Below are 22,367 nucleotides of genomic sequence, written 5' to 3'. Positions count from 1 at the left end.
CTAGGACTGCTATAACAAAATATTATGGACTGAAGTAGTTTAATCAACAGAAATTTTCTTACATTCTGGATGTTAGAAGTTGAAGGTGTCAACAGGTTTGGTTTCTCCTGAGGCCTCTCTCCTTGGCTTGTGGATGACCATCTTCTTGTGCTCTCATAGGGCCCTTTCTTCCCTGTGAACATACCCCTGGTGTCTATTCTTCTTAGAAGGAAATAGGTCCTCATGAAATAATGCCCCACCCTTATGATTTCATTTAACTTTGCCTCTACAAATGCTCTTTCTCCAAATATATATTCTGGCTTAGGGTTTCAACATATTAATATTACGTTAATGTTTTAGTGGTAATGAAAGGCAAATGACTTACTAAAGGCATGTAATAAAGAGCAACTTTTTGAAAGTATCATCCAGGTGCCAGTGGTTCACAATAATTACTAAAATCGACTTTGATAAAAATATAATTTCCAAAAACTTCCCATAAATACTGTAAATGCTCTTTTAAGATTTAAAACAAACCTTCAATTAAAACAGATATTAAAAAGTGGTAAAATGTAGTTTAATAAATTTAATTGAATACTTAAAATTGTATCATTAACAGTACTGTTTATCTCACCTGATTAATCCTTCACAAACCCATCATCTCCTTTACCAAAAGTTTTGATCATTCTGACAGTTCAGGTGTACTCTGATACCTGGTAAAGCCTCAACTACTTTCTATGATGTTATTTTCACCACTGTCCCCACCATACATTGTACTATGAATGCACTGATCTTCCTTCAGCTCTTTGAATTCCATATGTGCCCTTCCAACTCAGAGTATTCCCAGGTCTTTTTTTGCCTCTCTAAATGATATCCCCCCTTCCTGCCAACTATGCTTTGTTAATTAGAATGAATCTTTTAAGTGTCAGCATAAATTTCTAATCAGAAGTGGTATTATACTCTCAAGTTCTATATTCTAAGTATTCCCAATGCTGTATCATAAAATTACTTGAACTCTAGTGAATAACATTATACAATTTTAGAAAATTATTTTTGAATGAGTAGCATTCCTGTTTTATACACTATAAGCAATATAGAGCAGTATCATGATCTTTGTTATTCACCTTTGAATCAAAATATCCCAGAATGTTTTTTAAAAGATTTATTAGAACACAAGCATGGGAGTGGCAGGCAGAGAGAGAAGCAGGATCCCCACTGATCAGGAAGCTCGATATGGGGCTCAATCCCAGGGTCCTGAGATCATGACCTGAGCCCAAGGCAGATGCTTAATTCACTGAGCCACCCACGCACCAAAATATCCCAGAATATTAAATGACATAAAGTCTGAGCCCACAAATATATAAAGTTTACTGAAAAAATGGCAGATGTCCTAGAGAGAACTTTAGGAACTACACTTGAAGCATTTGGTTTTCTTGCCCAGCAAGCAAAATATAACTGAAAGACCTGGGTGTCACTGCCAAAGAGCATGAAGGAATGAATGTTAAAGAGCCTGAAGAGACAAGAGTAGGTATTCATCAAACCATGGTATAGGTTCATTATTAGGGTTATTAAAAAAAAATAGAACAGTATAAAACAACAAACATTCACCAGGATGAGAATGGTTAAGTGGCTTTTGTCTCACAGGATAAGAATGCTGCTTATGGGAAAGTCTAGGGGAAAGGATGTTATGTATGTGTTGGGTTCTCCGCTTGTGTCTGTACAGAAGTACTTTGGACTACTTGGTAGATCATGAAGCAAGAACATGAAATGTTCACAAAGAACAACATGAAAAAAAAAAAAAAAAAAAAGAACAACATGAATGTGGGTGCCTGGGTGTCTCAGTCAGTTAAGTGTCTGTCTTCTGCTCAGGTCATGATCCCAGGGTCCTGGGTTGGAGTCCCACATTGGGCTCCTTGCTCAGAGCAGAGTCTGCTTCTCCATCTCTCTCTGCCCCTCCCCTGCTTGTGCTCTCTCTCACAAAAATAAATAAAATCTTAAAAGAACATAAATGCATATACTGTGATGATACATCTTTCTGGAATGCCTGAAAGACAATATCCATGAATTTTTTTTTGGTATTTTTCCTTTGTATTAGTCCAGTCCATTCATAGCAATACATGAATTTAGTAGCAGTTACAGGACCCAGCAGAGGAAAGAGTAAAATCCAGTGCATTTTGGGGACATCATTCTTAGCTCCACCCACTTCATAATACTGAGGCAAAGCCTACTGGCCCGGAAGCCACCTGAGACAGATTCTTCTGGCCCTCTGTGAAAATAAAGGACAAGTATATGTCCAACATCACTCAGAAAATATTTCCTTCCAAAGATGCCATTGTCTTAAGGAACTCCTTGGAGAGAAGCCCTAAGGAGTTGGCAAAAACAAATTGTTTAATCAAATCTCTTAACAGGTATCATTGGTATTCAGTCCCTTTGAATCTTTTTTTTTTTTTTTTTCCTTTGAATCTTTTAAAGTACCTTCATGTTGGCGGTATCTGGCTAGCTCAGTTGGAAGAACATGCAACTCTTCACCTTGGGGTCATGAGTTTGAGCCCCATGTTGGGTGTAGAATTACTCAAATAAAAACAAGAAAATAACTTTGTTGGACATCTTTTTTTTTTTTTTTAAGATTTTATTTATTCATTGAGAAAGAGAGAGAGCATGAGTGAGTGGCTGGGGCAGAAGGAGAGGGAGAAGCAGGCTCCCCACTGAGCAGGGAGCCCGACTTGGAGCTCAACGCTAGGACCCTGAGATCAGGACCTGAACCACAGGCAGATGCCCAAAAGACTGAGCCACCCAGGCCCCCGTATGTTGGACACTTTGAAACAATTACACTTCACTCTTCCATCCAGTACATTTCCTGCTTCTACCACTTCTCATTCACTCCCTTTACAACTCTTTTTTTTTTTTACAACTTAACTTTTTAAGAGTATTTTTCCCGGGGATCCCTGGGTGGCGCAGCGGTTTGGCGCCTGCCTTTGGCCCAGGGCGCGATCCTGGAGACCCGGGATCGAATCCCACATCGGGCTCCCGGTGCATGGACCCTGCTTCTCCCTCTGCCTGTGTCTCTGCCTCTCTCTCTCTCACTGTGTGCCTATCATAAATAAATAAAAAAAAAATTAAAAAAAAAAAAAGAGTATTTTTCCCTCTGTTATCTCAATTCCTGTATAATTCTATTTACACCTTCATCTTCACAGATCAAATGTCATGAGCAAACTTCTAAGCAGAACAATCACATTTAAGATTTTGGTTAGGGGGATCCCTGGGTGGCGCAGTGGTTTGGCGCCTGCCTTTGGCCCAGTGTGCAATCCTGGAGACCCGGGATCGAATCCCACGTTGGGCTCCCGGTGCATGGAGCCTGCTTCTCCCTCTGTGACTATCATAAATAAATAAAAATTAAAAAAAAAAAAAAAAAAAAAAAGATTTTGGTTAGGGATCCCTGGGTGGCGCAGCGGTTTAGCGCCTGCCTTTGGCCCAGGGTGCTATACTGGAGACCCGGGATCGAATCCCACATCGGGCTCCCGGTGCATGGAGCCTGCTTCTCCCTCTGCCTGTGTTTCTGCCTCTCTCTCTCTCTCTCTCTGTGTGACTATCATAAATAAATAAAAATTTTTAAAAAATGTTAAAAAAAAAGATTTTGGTTAAAAACTCCTCTCACCAGATCTTGACACTCTTAATAACTTTATTTTAATTTTTAACTTACTTTTGCTGATTCTTCATTTTTCTCCCAAACGGTAGTAATGGAATTCCTGAGGGCTCCATTTTTAGTCATCTCTGTCTTCAAAATCTATACACATTTTATTGGTGATTTCAACCAATGTCATGGCACAAATACCACTATAAGCCAAAACCCTCCAAATTTCTTTTTTTTTTTTTTTTAACCCTCCAAATTTCTATTTCTGAATATGTGCAAAGGGAGCATTTTACCCCTTAAATAAAGCTTTGGGACAACAGGAGGTCATCTCCTTTCTGGGAAGAGATTATTTCATGTCAATGCCATGGCAGTGTTTTCGGGACTTGAGATGATCTGAGACACTTGTAAAATGATCACATTATTGAGAACTATTAGAAGTGATTAAGTCATTTATTGAGAGAGAAACTGCCAGGTTAGAACATATCTAAAATGCCTGGAGGGGCGCCTGGGTGGCTCAGTCAGTTAAGTGTCTGCCTTTAACTCAGGTCATGACCCCAGGGTCCTGGGACTGAGCCCTGCGTAGGGCTCTCTGCTTTTCCCTCTCCTTCTGCCTGCTGCTCCCCCTGCTTATGCACTCTGTCAAAAAAATAAAATCTTTTAAAAATATATATTTTTAAAAATGAGCACGGACAAAGTACCTATACTTTTATTCATTGCTTCAATAGGTACATATTAATCATGTAATGTGTGTATCAAACATTATTCTTGTATATGAGTAGTATCAGGAAGAAAAGTATCTGACAAAGAACCTGACTCTATTAAGCTGATGTTATCATCAGGAAAGACAAACTTCAGGAAAAACAAATTGTAAATACAATATGCAATATAGGGCTCCTGGAAGGTCACCATGCCTGCTGTTTTAGGGGAGCAAGGGCCAAGCAGATGAACCCGGCCTAAGGCAGTGGTGATAAGCAGACGGGCAGTTTGCTGCGACACCATGGAGAGCAGCCAGGGAAGCGGGAACAAAACCACCGGGGGCTTGGCTGGCTTCTTCGGAGCCGGCGGGGCAGGACTCTGGCACACGGATTTGGCCAGAGTCCCGCTGACTGGTATGAACCCTCTGTCTCCTTATTTAAATGTGGATCCACGATACCTGGTACAGGATACTGATGAGTTTATTTTACCCACTGGAGCTAATAAAACCTGGGGCAGATTTGAACTGGCCTTCTTTACCATGGGAGGATGTTGTATGGCAGGGGCTGCATTTGGAACAATGAACTGTCTACGGCTAGGATTGAAGGAAACCCAGAACATGTCCTGGTCCAAACCAAGAAATGTACAGATTTTGAACATGGTGACTAGGCAAGGGGCACTTTGGGCTAATACTCTGGGTTTTCTAGCTTTGCTTTATAGTGCATTTGGTGTCATCATTGAGAAAACACGAGGTGCAGAAGATGACCTTAACACAGTAGCAGCTGGAACCATGACAGGCATGTTGTATAAATGTACAGGTGGTCTACAAGGGGTAGCACGAGGTGGGCTAGCAGGACTAACGCTTACCAGCCTCTATGCACTATGTAACAACTGGGAGTACATGAAAGGCTCCTTACTCCAACAGTCACTCTGAAGATTTCGCCAGCTTATGAGTGGAGGACACTTTAGTAGTCATCCAGATCAATTTATATGTCAGTCTGGAGTTGCTCTCTCTTCCTACAATTAGTTTTAAAAATTGGAGATTCCAGTTTGCTGTGGTGAAGATCATGTAAGGTTCTATGCCTCCTTCTAGCCAGAGTGGAAGCCCAAACTCCTCTGGTAGCTGAGTAATGTGGTTCTTCCCTACCCTCTGAACTGGAAAACTACTTACAGGATTCAGGTCATGATTGTTGTCAGTACCGTATCACCACATTTATTTAATGATCTGAAACTGTAATGTTGCCTTGTATTTCCAATAAAGGGTGAAAATAGAAAAAAAAACAACAATATGCAATATATTTTCAGTTGACAAGGGCATAGACAGGAATTCCATAGAGGGAATTCCATCTCTAGATTGTCTTCAGACTAGAGCTGAATATCCTCTATTCCATGGATCTCCAGATTGCCAGTTTCCCCCCAGATTTGGACTTTCTAGCCTCCACATTTTTGCAAGTCAATTCATTAAAAATCTCTCTCCCTTTCTCTCTTGTGTCTCTATTAAGCCAATATTATTGAAGGAAAAAAATATCAATTTTCTCTTTCCCTGTCTATATATTTGTTCTGTTATTCTGGAGAACCCTGATGAATAGTCTTTGAAAACTCTCTATGATCAGTACAAAACTGTACATCCCATGTACTTTCTTATTGGTTCTGGGGAGCAGGCTATACTTTATTTCATCAATAATTTCATGTCGGGATCCCTGGGTGGCGCAGCGGTTTAGCGCCTGCCTTTGGCCCAGGGCGCGATCCTGGAGACCCGGGATCGAATCCCACATCGGGCTCCCGGTGCATGGAGCCTGCTTCTCCCTCTGTCTATGTCTCTGCCTCTCTCTCTCTCTGTATGACTATCATAAATAAATAAAAATTAAAAAAAAATAATTTAATGTCTATAGCAAATTTCTGGGATCCGTACAAAGAGTTACTAAACCCAAGTTCACCTGCCAGTCACCTGAAAGACCATTACTCATGAAAGAAGTTTCGATTGGATAAGAATTTGAGTTTTATTTAGGAGGCTGGCAACCTGCAGAGAAAGTGGACTCTTGTCCCAAAGCCAATTCTGAGGTTTCTGCCTGGCCCAGGGGTTCTTTAGAGGGTTTTAAGGTAGTTATGAAGCAAAGGGAGTGCTGTGGCCTGCAACATTTCTTAGTTACAGGCAGACTTGACGGTGCCAGTTACAAATGTTATCTCAGTGCTCGAGAGTTGTGTGAAGAGTCCAATTCTTGGTTCATGATATGTAGGAGTACTCTGTTCACTCTGCAAAGGAAGGCAAGTTCTACAGATGAACAAATGGAGGTCAGTATAGTCATTTCTATGACCTAAAAGAAAACAGTATACTAAAAAAAACTGGTAGGCTTCAAACAGGCTTGCTGGCCTCTGTGGCCTGGGAAGTTCTGGCTCTTCACTCCTCAAGGTTAGTGGTCTGCAAATCTCAAATACATTAGTTCTGTTACAGATCAAGGACCTCAAGTCAGTAAGGAATGTGTGAACTTGAAGAAACTTAACCCTTAGGACCAGCTGAAGTGGTTGCAAATGTGCTTCTCGGGATGCCTGGGTGGCTCAGCAGTTGAGCGTCTGCCTTTGGCTCAGGTCATGGTCCCAGGTCCGGGGATCAAGACCACATCAGGCTCCCTGCAGGGAGAATGCTTCTCACTATCTGTGTCTCTGCCTCTCTGTGTCTCTCATGAATAAATAAAATCTTAAAAAAAAAAAACAAAAACAAAACCCAAATGTGCTTCTCACTTAGAATAATAAACACTTCATTTGAGGGACATCTGCGTGGCTCATTCGGTTAAGTGTCCTACTCTTGATTTCAGCTCAGGTTATCTCAGGGTCTTGAAATCAAGACCCATGCCAGGCTCTATGCTTACCACAGAGTCTGCTTGAGATTCTCTTTTCCTCTCTGTCTCTCAAATAAGTAAATCTTAAAAAAATAAATAAATACTTCATTTGATAAAATAATGAATGAGATTGCCAAACTTAGAAGGCAGGAATAATAAAGGTGTATAATGGTATTAAGGTCTAAGTGTTTCTCTGGTAGATATAAAAGTGCTTTGATGGTCCCTGAACATCAGCACCTGCTCCACATTTGTTAGGATTTCTAAAGCAATTGCCCCATTCTTTGAGCACTGACAACTTGGTCTGATCTGACCTCCAAAATTTAAACTACAAAGCTGTGAGGTAGGGATTCTCCCATCACTTCCACTGAAAATAAGAGGTGTCAGTTTAGTCCCTAAGTGTCCTTCCACAGAAACTGTATGATAAAGACCAGAGACGGGCAGCCCTGGGTGGCTCAGCGGTTTAGCGCCGCCTCCAGCCCCAGGTGTGATCCTGGAGTCCCGGGATCGAGTCAGGTTCCCTGCATGGGGCCTGCTTCTCCCTCTGCCTGTGTCTCTGCCGCCCTCTCTCTCTCTCTCTCTCTCATGAATAAATAAACAAAATTAAAAAAAAAAAAAAAGACAAGAGACAAGCTTGATTTTTTTTGCAAATGACTGCAGTTCTAAATGGGGGTGAGACACAACCACAACTAGTCCAAGAGTCAAAGATCTACTGTGATCTCCATTATTTACCCACATTTTGTGGTTCCGACTCCCATTTAAATGATATCTGATTATTTAAATTCATTTTGTAATTTCTTAGAATTCCTCTATAATTTTTTATTTGTATGTGTCAATTTCATACACATTTTATCAGTTTTCCTTATTTTCTTCAATATGTATAAAATAGTAGTTTGGAAAATTTTGAGATTTATTTGCATATACGTACAAGAGATGGTATTTCCTTTCTCCTATTCCATTCCTCATCCTCTAGAATGCAAGAGTTAAATTTTATCAATTGTTGAGCATGCCCCCAATGTATTTGTTAGCATACAGAATAACTAATCTGTAGTTTACATGTCTAATGGTCCCTGCGTCTAATTCCAATTAATAATGTTATTTAATAGAGGCAGCCCCGGTGGCGCAGTGGTTTAGTGCCGCCTGCAGCCCAGAGTGTGATCCTGGAGACCCTGCATCGAGTCCCACGTCAGGCCGTCTGCATGATGCCTGCTTCTCCCTCTGCCTGTGTCTCTGCCTCTCTCTCTCTCTGTCTCTATGAATAAATAAATAAAATCTTTAAAAAAAATAATGTTATTTAATAATTTATTGACTATTCTAAACAAGTAAAATACTATTATAGATTTGAAGTAAGTGAAGCTATGATGAATCCTAATTTGATTCTCTGAAATCATCTAAATTTTATTTTATTTTATTTTATTTTTTTGCTTTTTTTTTTTTTATTTATTTATGATAGTTACAGAGAGAGAGAGAGAGAGAGAGAGAGAGGCAGAGACACAGGCAGAGGGAGAAGCAGGCTCCATGCACCGGGAGCCCGACGTGGGATTCGATCCCGGGTCTCCGGGATCACGCCCTGGGCCAAAGGCAGGCGCCAAACCGCTGCGCCACCCAGGGATCCCTGAAATCATCTAAATTTTAGATGGCTTAGGTGCTATTAACTTAAATGCGGTTATTAAAACTATGTTATTGTTTCTTTTAACATAACCATGAACAGATACCTCACCAAAGATGACATATGGATGGCAAACAAACATATGAAAGGAGTGAAGTTACCAAATCATGAAAAGGCATGGAGGAAACCTGAATGCATGTTACTAAGTCAAAGAAGCCAATCTAAAAAGAGCATATACTGTTATAATTGCAAGTATATGACATTCTGGAAAAGGGTGAACTATGGAGACAGTAAAAGGATGGGTGTTTCCTAGGGGCTAGCAGGGAGAGAGAGCTGAATTCAGGCAGAGCACTGATTTTGGGGACAGTGAAACTATGTATGATACTGTAATGGTAGATACATTTGTCAAAATCCACAGAATGCACAACACCAAGAATGAATCCCAATGTTAATTGTGGAATTTGAGTGAAAATGATGTATCAGTGCAGATTCATAGATTGTAACAAATATACCATTTTGATGTAGGATGTTAAGAGTAAGGGAGTCTGTGTTTAAGTGGAGGTGGGGGAGGGATATATGAGAAACCTCTGTAGTTTCCATGCAATTTTGCAGTGAACCTAAAACTGTCCTAAAAAAATAAAGTCTAAAAAAAAAAAAAAAAAAGTCTAATTTAAAAAAATAATAATATGGATTTGATGATCTTCTTAGCAATGTAAAAAATTGATCATAAATACAAAATAAGGGCGGCCCGGGTGGCTCAGTGGTTTAGTGCCACCTTCAGCCCAGGGCCTGATCCTGGAGACCCGGGATAGAGTCTCCCATTGGGCTCCCTACATGCAGCCTGCTTCTCCTCCCTCTGCCTGTGTCTCTGCCTCTCTCTGCATCTCTCATGAATAAATAAGTAAAATCTTTTTAAAAATAATAAGCCAATGTTATTTTATTAATGCATATTATAAAATATATATTTTAAAGATTTATTAAAATATATAATTTTATTATTATATATTTATATATTATAAAATATTATTTTTATTTATTAAAATAAATAAAATCTTTTTTTTTTTAAGATTTTATTTATTTATTCATGAGGGACACAGAGAGAGACAGAGGGAGAAGCAGGCTCCATGCAGGGAGCCCTATGTGGGACTCAATCCCAGGACTCCGGGATCAGGCCCTGGGCTGAAGGCAGACGTTCAAACGCTGAGCCACCCAGGCATCCCTAAATAAAATCTTTAAGAAATAATAAGCCAATTTTATTTTATTAATATGTATATTATAAAAATATTTTTTAATTTAATATATAATATACATATTTTAAAGGCTTTATTTATTTATTCATGAGAGAGGCAGAGACACAGGCAGAGGGAGAAGCAGGCTCCATGCAGGGAGCCTGATGCGGGACTCGATCTCGGGACTCGATCTCTGGAATCTGGCATCACGCCCTCAGCCAAAGGCAAACGCTCAAACACTGAGCCACCCAGGTGTCTCTAATTAATATATTTTTTAAGTAAGCTCTACACCCAACATGGGGTTAAATTCATGACCCTGAGATCAAGAGTCCTATGTTCCACCAACTGAGCCAGCCAGATGCCCCAAGCCAATTTCACTTTAAAATCTGCGTATTTCCCTCTAACTAGATTTCTCAGCCAATGGCAGCTTTTGAACAGAAATATTTTCTGGAATGATGTTGGATATTAACTTATCTTTATTTTCAGAGAAAGGGCAGATTTTTCTCAGCATTACCTGCTTTCTGTGTGGCTTTCAGAACCTTAGGCATTGCCACAATACTTTGCAGTGGATGGAGCTTAGAATGATGTTCCCAAAGTGTCATTGGCTTCTGCTGTTTCCTCTCCTGCACCCTGCATCTCCATTAAATAAATTTACTGCTATGAAAGCAAATGGCTCCAAAATAACAAACAAAAAACTAATGAAAAACATACAGTACTGTTCATCGGATATTCCAGAAATAGTATCTCACTGCATTTATGTATGTTGTCCTCCATTGACATTATATTTTCTGGCCTCAACTACCAAATGGCGCCAACTCCTTGTTCTGCTCATGCACAAGCACAAACCCAACACATTCATAGCCATGGCTATTTCCCCAGACCTTTCTGTGAAACCAAAGCCTCAAGCTCCATTACCATATTAATGGAACAAAAGCCAATCTCGGGCAGCCCAGGTGGCTTAGCGGTTTAGCGCCACCTTTAAGCCCAGAGCCTGATCCTGGAGACCGGGGATAGAGTCCCACATTGGGCTCCCTGCATGAAGCCTGCTTCTCCCTCTGCCTGCTTCTCCCTCTGCCTGTGTCTCTGCGCCTCTCTCTCTCTGTCTCTCATGAATAAATCAATAAAATCTTAAAAAAAAAAAAAAGCCAATCTCATCCTGATGAATATGTTGGTCTTTTACTTTCTTCCACTTATCTTTTTGAATAACCCTGGTTATGAACCTATAACATGGTCTGACAAACACCTCTACACTGTTCTCTTCAGGCTCCCCGACATTCATCCCTTCATGCTCTTTGACAGTGACACATGGGTCTCTCAGTTCTGCTTTACCTGCTGGGTAAGAAAAACAAATGTTCCAAGTAGTCTCTAGGCTCAAGTTCCCTCTAGAACATCCTACTATTTATTTAATCAACTTTATATATTTATCGACTCACATTTCATGTCAGTTAGTCTTCTAGGATAATTCGATTCAAAATTCAATAACAGTGATAGTAAATCTGTTTCATCTTGCTTATAGTGTAGACAACTATAAGCCACATCTTGAAAGGTCACACTGTCCTGCTATGATGATGACAGATAAAAATCACAGTCTACTTCCGAGGAGCCATAATTCCTTCCCCCACACATCTACCCAATGACCATCCATCTCCCAAGCCTCTCAGCTTAGAAATCATGCTGTGGTATCAACACTGTTTTTGTTTTCTCATGGTCCCATGGTCCCATTGAACACTGGGTTCAACCACCAGCAAGAAACAGGTGGACAGATACATATCTAAGCTGTGGGCCTGGCATATAGGGATCCATGACCTCCTGACAAGCAATTCTCCTGATACAGTCACTGTCATGTATCTATCAGTGCAGGGCCCTGGGACCATCTGACAATGCTCCCTCTCCAAGTATACATCATTCTTTAGACTGCATATCCCTCAATGTCCATATCCTACAGCTGACTGACCACGGCTGCCGCCACCTTACCCTCTTCCATATGCATCTGCCTGACCTACCCAGATGTTACTGCTTCCTCCTGACCCAACTCTTAGATTATAGTGATGGCCAAACACATGACACCTAAGACTAGAAAGATAAGCCTGACAGTAGTTTATTTATCACATAAATTCACACCTCCAAGAATAGGATATTGCTCACCATAAAGGCCCACAAGGGAGCTGGATTCTGAAAAAGAGTGAACAAACTGGGGATGTGAGATGCTCTCCTTGAAGAATGAAAAGGTTGGGAGTGCTCTGAATCCCTCAGGAAGATGTGACTGGTTTTTTTGAATAAGTCTGTTTGCTGGTGGGGGACTGGAACCTGCTACAAAGAGATGACCAGGAACAGCACCATGTTCCCTTTTTGAAAAAGGTCATGAGGCTAGGAAATGTTACCCATGAAGCAGTGCAGGGAGATGGCACTCAGGCCATCTGAGAGCATTTGGTATCACCAAACATCAAGGAAGCACATCATATAGGGTTTAGGTCTTATGCCACAATTTGCTAGATAGCATCCACAGTATACTTGGCAAATTCAAAGAGGATCCCATGGGTCCCAAATCATTTTATGAAGGCCTCACTCTGTGGCTTTGATCCTTGCCTTAGATTTAGATACACAGAACTATGTATGGATCTCAGATATGCATAGTTCAATTCTATTTTCTTAATGCATTTGCTGTCACCTCAGCAAATAAAAATTATCTCTGCCCCCAACCATCATTCCAAGACCACTCCCATTAATTGCCCATTGGAGGCCTAGTGATTCTCAGAAGTGATTCTATTTTTTCTCTGACCAGGCTGAAACACTTCATGTCCCACCAAAGTCCCCACAATATCATGCTAAGTCTAAAGAGTGGCTAAGAAGTACCAGCTCTGTCCTAAGTGTCATCTTTTGTCCATTACCCCTTGTCTCTGCATCCATCGCAAAGCTACTCTCCCCCTGGAAGCTTTGGCCACCTACCAGACTTTCCTGTCTGATACACCAAAACTTCATGTCCACTTACCTACATTTGTGAAGCCCCATACCCAGGGCTCCAAGGTAACCCAGGTAACAAAGCAAGAGATCCAGGCCTGGGCCCCCACTCTCTACACCTGGCTCTTGAAGAGCTTTGCCACAACAACCTCAAATTTGCCTCAATGCTTACTCATATTGGTCCACACTGTAGTTACCACATTTTGGGTGTGTCTAACCTGAATCCCTCCCCAGACTTCCCACCCTGTATATTAGTTGTTCATCTGATGCCTCTGATCAGTGATTTTTGAAACACCTCAGACGCTTAAAATGGTCAAAACAAAGCTCCTGATATCCTCAGTGAATACTGACTTGCCCATTTGAATTTTCCACCACCTAGATCCCAAGACCTAACTTTACTTCTCACCTGCTTCTAACCACCAAACTTTGTCCCACATTTTTCCTTAGTCTTCTCTTAGCTGATGTCCTATCTCAGGCAAAAGACCCAAGGGGCATAACATCCCAGGATGGAAACCAAACTACCTCTCAAGTAATAACAACTGCCTGGACTAAAGAGTTCTGGCCTCTCTGGTGGCTCAGACCACCCAGACCAATTTGAGCTTAACTCCGGACTCATGCCTGTGCAGATGGGCTAGAGAGTGATCAACAGTTAACTTTACTTCATTACAATGCTATAAATCATGCTCAGAGGTGGAGACAATTGCAAATGAAACAACGTATGAAGAAGCATGTTCTGACAACTATGCTTGAGCACCTAACTCCTTGTAATTCATTACCTCTACATGCTTGGATGTCACTCTTCCTCTGCCCTAGGTCCTTAAAACTTTCCCTATTTTTGGAGAGCCAATCTGACACCTTTGTTGTGACTAAGTCTCCATTCTGTTGCAGCTGTTGCCCCAATAAAGCCTTGTCTGTTTTTAAATTGTAGGTCCAGCCTCGTTTCTACTGTCACTGTGTCCAAGGACCGGAGTCCAGTACACACACAATGATGCAACTTCCATTCCTACAGCTACTTAAGACCAAAAGCTCTGAGATCATCCCTGATTATCTCTGTCCTTCCCTCACTGTCCATATCAGAAAGTCTAGCTGCCCCTTTTTTTATTTTTTAAAAGATATTATTTACTTATTCATGAGAGACAGAGAGTTAGAGGCGAGACATAGGCCGAGGGAGGAGAAGCAGGCTCCATGCAGGGAGCCCAGTGCAGGACTCGATCCCAGGACCCCAGGATCATGTCCTGAGCCGATGGCTGCCCCTTTTAAAAACAGCCAGAATACAACCATTTCCTAAGCAACAACCCTGGTCCATTAACTCTCACCTGGACTATAGCAGTAGCCTGCACAATGATTGTTCTTACTCTCTCAAGCCCATAGTCTGTTTTCCACTGTAAAGCCAGATGAAGCCTTTTAAGACTCTGGTAACATCACCTCCTTCCTGTGACTGAAAACTCTTATTACTTCTAGATTACACACCTAACATCTCAGGCAGTCGCTCTTGACAGGACTCCTATCCATTTGCTATTTATTCCTACCTGAAAGAAAGGAGATCTGTGGCTTTTGAACATACGATGGTTACTAGAAAAGGGAATGCCCGCATATAACAGCTGACACAGACTTAGGACCCTGGGCTTAGGGATTCTCCATGCCCACCAGACTCAAGGAGGGAGGAATGGGACTAAAAACCCCAGGACACCACAATCCAGAGAACATGAGGGCGAGAGGTTGGGGCCAGTGAGGGACTGGGGCATTATCCACTTCCTTCTATAAGTTCCAAGCACTTCTCCAGCCACGAGAACGTTTGTTGAGGCAGGCCTTTAAGAAATGTGTCCATGGTGGGATTCCACAGACTCACTGTATCTCTGCCTGACTCTGATCAGCCAGCTTATCGCAGGCTGGTTTCTACTCTCTGTGCCTAAGTACTTAATTTTGCCTTTTATCAGTAGTGTGACTTTGAACAAAGACTAACCTTCCCAGGGCCTCAATGTCCTCATCACTCCTCACCCCTCACAGAGATCCTGTCCCTCCTTTGGCCACAACTCCTGGCGTTCAGAGTCCTCACCGGAAGGTACCGCACATCTCGGGCCGCCAGTCGCGGCGTGACCTCGCCTCACGCTCCTCCGCAGCCGGCTCCCTCACGCCAGGGCGCCCGCGCTCACACGCGGGGTCCCCGCACACCGGCGCCTCCCTGTCCCGGACACCCGGGCCGGAGCCGCAGGGACGCGAGCAGGCGCCCCGCGCTCGGGCCTTGAGGATCTGGGTTGGGGGCAGGGTGGGAGGGTCCGGGGGACCAGCGTTTACCTGCGCCTGGGCCCTGGGCGCGACTGCCCCCATCGGACTCGGGGGGCGGAGTGAAGTGATGACAGCTGAGCGACCCGGTCAGTCCCGGGCACCAAGGTTTCCAGGCCGGCGTAGCAGGCAGTGAATGTGCCCGACACTAGACCCACCTCCTTACAGTGGGGACAAAGCCTCCTTTAGCCTCCGACCTCGCCCTCCGCAACCTCCCACGCGGTGAAGAAATCAGCAAGAAGCCAGCCGGACGCCGGAAGCCCCACCCTCACCCTTTGGGGAATGGGAAACCTCTTTTCTAAGCCTTCATTGGCTCAGCGACGCTGCCTTCAACGCAGGGCGTTCTGGGAAATGTAGTTCCCATATATTCCCAAGGTCTAAGTAAGAGGGTTCCCCATCTGGCCCCAGGAGAAAAGGCCAACATTTACTGAGAGGGGCTTTGGGAAATGGAAGGCCATTGCTCAAAGGTTAAGGATTGGCTGCCGTTCTTTAAAGGGGCCATATGCAGGTATCTGGAGACTCATCACCTAGGCGTCCAGGCCATGAATGACAATGACAAATCTCTACCAGGAGGCCCTGTGCAGCAATGCAAATTTGCCCAAAATAGTGCGTTTTCTTTTCTTTCTTTCTTTCTTTCTTTCTTTCTTGTTCTTTTCTTCTTCGTGTTATTTTCGTGCGTTCTGGAGGGCTGTTATGGTGGTGGGTGTTCTTGTCTGATTTAGGATGTCTTTTCGTGTCTATTTCTTTGTGTCTTTTTTTTTTTCTTTTTTTTCTTTTCTGTCTTTCTTTCTTTTATTCTTCTTTCTTTCTTTCTTTCTCCTTTCTTTCTTTCTTTCTTTCTTTCTTTCTTTCTTTCTTTCTTTCTCTATTGATTTTTTATTTATTCATGAGAGACACAGGGAGAAGCAGAGACATAGAGGGAGAAGCAGGCTTCCTGCGGGGAGCCCAATGTGGGACTTGATCCCAGGACCCTGGGATCAAGCCCTGATCTGAAGGCAGATGCTCAACCACTGAGCTGCCCAGGCGTCCAGAGGTGCCATTTTCTGCCATACTGACAAAAAATTATAATGCGTGCAGGGCCCAAACCTATTATAAAGCACTGCATAGTGACTAGAACCCCCCAAATTTAGAGAGGATTTAAATGATAAGGGCTTTCAGGGATCCCTGGGTGGCTCAGCGGTTTAGCGCCTGCCTTTGGCCCAGGGCCCATGATCCTGGAGTCCCGGGATGGAGTCCCGCCTCGGGCTCCCTACATAGAGCCTGCTTCTCCCTCTACCTGTGTCTCTGCTCCTCTCTCCCTTTCTCTCTAATGAATAAATAAAATCTTTTAAAAAAATAAATGATAAGGACTTTCTTTCTGTACAAACCAAAGTGTGGTAGGCTATTCTCAGGTTGGAGACTTGGGAACTGGAAAAATGCACTACAGGTATATCATGTGAGACAAACATGCCTGAAAAAGATAGTTTTGAGTGAGCTGCCAGTAAAATTCATTTGGTTTCTTGGCCAAAACTGGGTGAGGTCCTTGCCAACTAGTCAGAGGGAAGGGAACATGGACCTTCTAAGGGATCATGTTATTCCTACTTTGCTCCAATACAAGACAGATGTCAGTTTCCCTGAGTGCACTGTGGTGGTGACTGACACTGTGGGGACCTGCCAGGTGGCAGAGATGAAGTAGGTCTGGCTGCAGACACTGGAAGTGACATTAATATGCAAAAAGCCCTGGGCAAGTTAGAAAGTGCAACATAGCCATACATGCTTCCTACATAAATGAAATTTATGGGGAATTTTCCCTTTATGGAGGTTTAGATGTATGAGATTCAAACAGGCAGATGACTACCCACAGAGGCTTTTCTTTTTTAAGATTTTATTTATTTATTCATGAGAATAGACACAGAGAGAAAGAGAGAGAGGCAGAGATAGGCAGAGGGAGAAGCAGGCTCCATGCACGTCATCGGGGGAGACAGGACCTATGCAGGAAACCTGAACCATAATTTACCCAGACCCCATATAAGGGCATGGGCAGTTATTGCCCAGGCCGATTTCACCAGTAATATGCCTAATACCTATCATCCCATACAGGCTCACAACCCCTTACCCCTCCCTAAAAAAGCCCGCTTGCAGTCCCCTGCCCAAGACTTCCTCTGCTCTCTCCCTTCCTGGTGGACCGCAGAACCTTGCCCAAGAGCGTGTCCCATTAAAAGCCTGTTTAGACCAACTTTTGCCTGGCCTATTTCATTTCACTACGGATCGGATTAAAACTGACATAGTATGTGTTGATGTTACTGGAGGAATGCATCTACACTGATTTGTTGAATTAGAATCAATTGAATTACTCAACTGAAATGTAACCAGGGGATGCTTTTCAAGAAATGGGAGTGGGTTTCTGGTTGCAGAAGACTGCTGTGTATTACTGGACCCATAAGGTCACAGAATGGTAGTGGCCTCACCAGGAGAACACAAGGACAGGGTGTGGCACAGGGAAGCAAGGCAAATGTACAACTTCTTCCACCTGCTGGTGACATTTAAGGCTATGCAGAGGTCAGGCAGCCGGGTGGCTCAGCGGTTTAGCGCCGCGTATGGCCCAGGGAGTGATCCTGGAGACCCGGAATCGAGTCCCACGTCGGGCTCCCTGCATGGAGCCTGCTTGTGTCTCAGCCTCTCTCTCTGTCTCTCTCTCTGTGTTGCTCATGAATAAATAAATAAAATCTTTAAAAAAAAATATTAAAAAAAAAAGAAACAATGTCTGTGGTGCCAATGTGAGAAGGACAGAGCACCCTGTGGGGAAAGTAAGGCTGGGGAGGGGGGCGATATGAAGCCTAGATCAAGGCACTGGGAATGGTATGAGTACCTTGCCCTTTCAGGATATAAGTGCAAAGTTCTTCAGATTCATATTGTGGTACAGGCATCTCTGAACCTCATCCAGGAAACCCGTTCCTCCCACAAATATACAAGCATGGCCTCAAATTTCATAGCACCTGTCATGATAGGGACAGATGAAATCAGGAGTAGCCTCTCTGACGTCCCACAATACAATACAAACTCATCTTCTTGGGACACCTCAGTGATTGGGCGCATCTGCCTTCAGCCCAGGATGTGATCCTGGAATCCCGGGATTGAGTCCCGCATAGGGCTCCCTGCATGAAGCCTGCTTCTCCCTTAGCCTATGTCTCTGCCTCTCTTTTGGTGTCTCTCATGAATAAATAAATAAAAATCTTAAAAAAAAAATCATCTTCTTCCAGGGATCCACATCTCAGAGGAAATACCAGTCCTTGGTCCCATTGATGCCAGTGCTCTCCTAATGGTTACACTGAGGGACACCTGGGTGGCTCAGCGGTTGGGCACGTCTGCTTTCAGCTCAGGGTGTGATCCCAGAGTCCCAGGATTGAGTCCCATATCAGGCTCCTTGGATTGAGTCTGCTTCTCCTGTCTCTGCCTCTCTGTGTGTCTCTCATGAATAAGTAAATAAAATCTTAAAAAAAAAAAAATGGTTACACTGATACTCAGCTCAGACCTCACAACAACAGGCAGGTTGGCAGATGCTACCTAAGCACTGGACCTGGCCTTCAGGGCCTAAACCCTACTGCCAGTCATAACCTTGGGGCCCCCAAGATCATGACTCCCAGATACAACCAAACCTGGCTTCACAACTCTACCTTCAGTCCCCAACAGCAAGGCCCTGGAGCATCAGATAACACTTCCTTTCTATAGGCACATCATTCTATGGACCATACATCTCACATCTCTGGGCACCACAGTCCCATTTTAACAGTCACCATCATCTCCCCCTGCCCCACTCATCAGGGAGAGCTGGACTCACTCAAGTACTCGGCACAAGGCATCCACAGTGCTTGACCAATTCAAACATGATCCAGCACAATCCCAGACCTCTGATGGATCCCATGGCCCGGGAAAGCCCTGAATGCTGTTTTGAAGGCCTCATAGCCTTCCTCTGAACCTTTCTGCAATATTAACTACCCAGACCTACATGTGAGTTTTAAGATACCCATTCCCTCTTTATTTCTGTGCTGCACTTGCTCTCCCCTCAGCAGCCATTATCCACGTTCTCTAAGAAGTTTTCATTAAAATCCCAGCACTGGGATCCCTGGGTGGCGCAGCAGTTTAGCGCCTGCCTTTGGCCCAGGGCGCGATCCTGGAGACCCGGGATCGAATTCCATGTCGGGCATCCCGGTGCATGGAGCCTGCTTCTCCTTCTGCCTGTGTCTCTGCCTCTCTCTCTCTCTCTCTTTGTGTGACTATCATAAATAAATAAAAATTTAAAAAAATGAAATAAACTCCCAGCACCGCTGACCTTCCTGCCAAGTAGAGTGATCTCACAGAGGACAACCTTGGCTCCAGACCCTATCTACCAGCAAGACTGAAACACCCCAGGCCCCACCAAATCTCACCACAAAATTCTAATTTTGTACAGCTTTGAATAAGCAGGAGCCTGGCCTCAGCGTCCTCTTGTCTTAATGACTCCCATGCCTCCATAGCCATCTCATGTCCACTCATTCCATGGAAGCCTTGGCCACCTGCCAAACAAGCCTTTTATCTTTGTGTGCCCACCACCCTCAGCCATGTGCCTGAGCAACAGACTCAGTCCTCTTTACCATTTTCCTAACCTATTAAGAGCATCAACAGCATAACATGAATTTCCCCTCCTTCATGTGATAAAAAAGATCCACCCTGGTCCACACCAGAGCCATTTTTTTTAAGATTTTATTTATTTATTCATGAGAGACAGAGAGAATGAGAGGCAGAGACACAGGCAAAGGGAGAAGCAGGCTCCCCACAAGGAGTCCAATGTGGGACTGGATCCCGGGACTCCGGGATCATACCCTTAGCCAAAGGCAGATGCTCAACTGCTGAGACACCCAGGTGTCCCCAGAGCCACCACTTTTGAACACCTCTCTCCTGAACTGCTCCCCAGATTTCCAGTCCTGTGTGCCCAGCTATTTGATGACTTCAATCACCATTCTCTGAAACACAGATTCTTACCAGGCCAAACAAAACTCCTGAAAGTCCCAAAGAAAACTAACCATTCACCAACTTCACCATCCAGGTTGACAGAGCTTCCATTGCTTCAGATGCTGGAACCAAAACACCTGGGGTACTTTCTGACTCCTCCTTTCTCTCTCTCACCTACAACATCCAAGTCTACTTGGCCCCCTCCCCCTTTTTTAAAGCTTTTATTTATCCATTCATAAGTAACACAGAGACAGAGAAACATAGGCAGAGGGAGAAGCAGGCTTCATGCAGGGAGCCCGGTGAGGGGCTCGATCCCAGGACCACGCCCTGAGCTGGAGGCAGATGCTTAACCACTGAGCCAGCCACCCAGGTATCCCTACTAGGCCCTTCTTTAAAAATGGACCCAGAATCCAATCGCTTCCCTCACTTCTACAGCCACCATCTTGCTCAATAACCAGTTTACCTGGACTATTGCAGGAACGTCCTTCTCGGCCCCTACTTCCTCTCTTAACCCCATCATCTGCTCTCTACTGTGCAGGGTGTCACTCAGACCCTGTTGCTCTACCAAAACCAGAACCTACATTTGAGGAAAAGAAAAGTGATTCTGAGAGTTTCATAAACCAATCCTTCAAGTGGGGCTTTGTTTACATTTAGATAAAGTGGGATTTTGTTTTGTTTTTAAAGATTTTATTTATTTATTCATGAGAGACACAGAGAGAGGGGCACAGATACAGGCAGAGGGAGAAGTAGGCTCCATCCAGGGAGCCCGATGCCGGACTCAATCCTGGGACTCCAGGATCACACCGTGGGCGGAAGGCAGGCGCCAAACCACTGAGCCACCCAGAGATGACCATTGTTTTGGTTTTATTTTATTTTTTATTTTTTTATTTTTTTAAAAGATTTTATTTATTTATTCATAGAGACACAGAGAGAGAGAGAGAGAGGCAGAGGCACAGGCAGAGGAAGAAGCCGGCTCCATGCAGGGAGCTGACGTGGGACTCGATCCAGGGTCCCCAGGATCAAACCCGGGGCTGCAGGCGGCGCTAAACCGCGGCGCCGCCACCGGGACTGCCCTATTTTATTTTTTAAAGATTTATTTATTTATTTATTTATTATTTATTTATTTATTTATTTATTTATTTATTTATGATAGAGAGAGGCAGAGACACAGGCAGAGGGACAAGCAGGCTCCATGATTGATTGATTGATTGATTGATTGATTGATTGATTTATGATAGAGAGAGGCAGAGACACAGGCAGAGGGACAAGCAGGCTCCCTGCCAGGAGCCCGAGGTGAGACTCGATCCCCGGACTCCAGGATCACGCCCTGGGCCAAAGGCAGGCGCCAAACTGCTGAGCCACCCAGGGATCCCCTTGTTTTGGTTTTAAAGATTTAAGTAATCACTACACCCAATGTGAGGCTCTAACTCTCCAGATCAAGAGCTGCATGGTCTACCAAATGAGCCAGCCAGCTGCCCCAAGTTTTGGATTCTAACAGACATGATCCATAGGCACAAAAAATCTTCACATAATATATGTACTTTTGAAAAATGCAATACATGAACAAGAGATAATTTTAAGGATCTTGAATTAGGCCAGATTTTATTTTATTTTAATATTTCATTTATTTATTCATGAGAGACAGACAGAGAGAGAGAGAGGCAGAGACACAGGCATAGGGAGAAGCAGGCTCCATGCAGGGTGCGATCCTATGGCCAGCCCCAGGCCAGATTTTAAAGTCAATATTTGTGAAAACAATGAAAAGATTCAACATTTCAAAATAATGGCATACCATTCAGATGCCATCTACATAAGGCACTAAGAACTTACTAAAAACTCTCAGACTGTGCAGGACGCCTGGGTGGCTTAGTGGTTGAACACTGGTGTGATCCTAGGGTCCTGGAATCAAGTTCTGAGTCAGGCTCCCTGTAGGGAGCCTGCTTCTCCCTCTGCCTATGTGTCTGCCTCTCTGTCTGTCATGAATAAATAAATAAAATTTACTATGGGAATATAGTAAAAAAAAAAAAGAAAAAGAAAAACAGCTCTTACTACGGAAAATAATATATTGTTTACCAGAAATAAGAAATATAACTTAAATCACCATAATTTATCATTTATAACATCCATGTTACATAAATATACTGGATAAAAGTGTTATTTAGGCAATGATGTGCTTCATATTTTCT

The 22,367-nt window shown here is 43.4% G+C and overlaps 1 protein-coding gene and 1 long non-coding RNA gene across 2 annotated transcripts; one reads left to right on the top strand and one right to left on the bottom strand.

Moving 5' to 3' along the window:
* The first annotated feature begins 4,604 nt into the window (after positions 1 to 4,604).
* Positions 4,605 to 5,282, top strand: LOC100686615 (mitochondrial import inner membrane translocase subunit Tim23-like). The gene has a single exon (XM_038527561.1). It carries the CDS (start codon positions 4,605 to 4,607, stop codon positions 5,232 to 5,234), a length of 630 nt encoding a protein of 209 aa, XP_038383489.1. The 3' UTR covers positions 5,235 to 5,282.
* Positions 5,283 to 6,275: 993 nt separating this feature from the next.
* On the bottom strand, positions 6,276 to 15,727 carry LOC119870882. Its single transcript, XR_005354413.1, has 2 exons — positions 15,226 to 15,727; positions 6,276 to 6,553 (listed from the first exon to the last, which is right to left on the bottom strand). It is a non-coding gene; the product is annotated as an uncharacterized LOC119870882 (long non-coding RNA).
* Positions 15,728 to 22,367: the final 6,640 nt, after the last annotated feature.

Source organism: Canis lupus, chromosome 1, assembly GCF_011100685.1.
Source record: "Canis lupus familiaris isolate Mischka breed German Shepherd chromosome 1, alternate assembly UU_Cfam_GSD_1.0, whole genome shotgun sequence".
NCBI lineage: Eukaryota > Metazoa > Chordata > Mammalia > Carnivora > Canidae > Canis > Canis lupus.
This window is presented reverse-complemented; position numbering and strand designations above follow the sequence as displayed.

Bases quoted from the DNA above. Each gene is read 5' to 3' on its own strand.
- LOC100686615 (XM_038527561.1), top strand. From the start codon at position 4,605: ATGGAGAGCAGCCAGGGAAGCGGGAACAAAACCACCGGGGGCTTGGCT.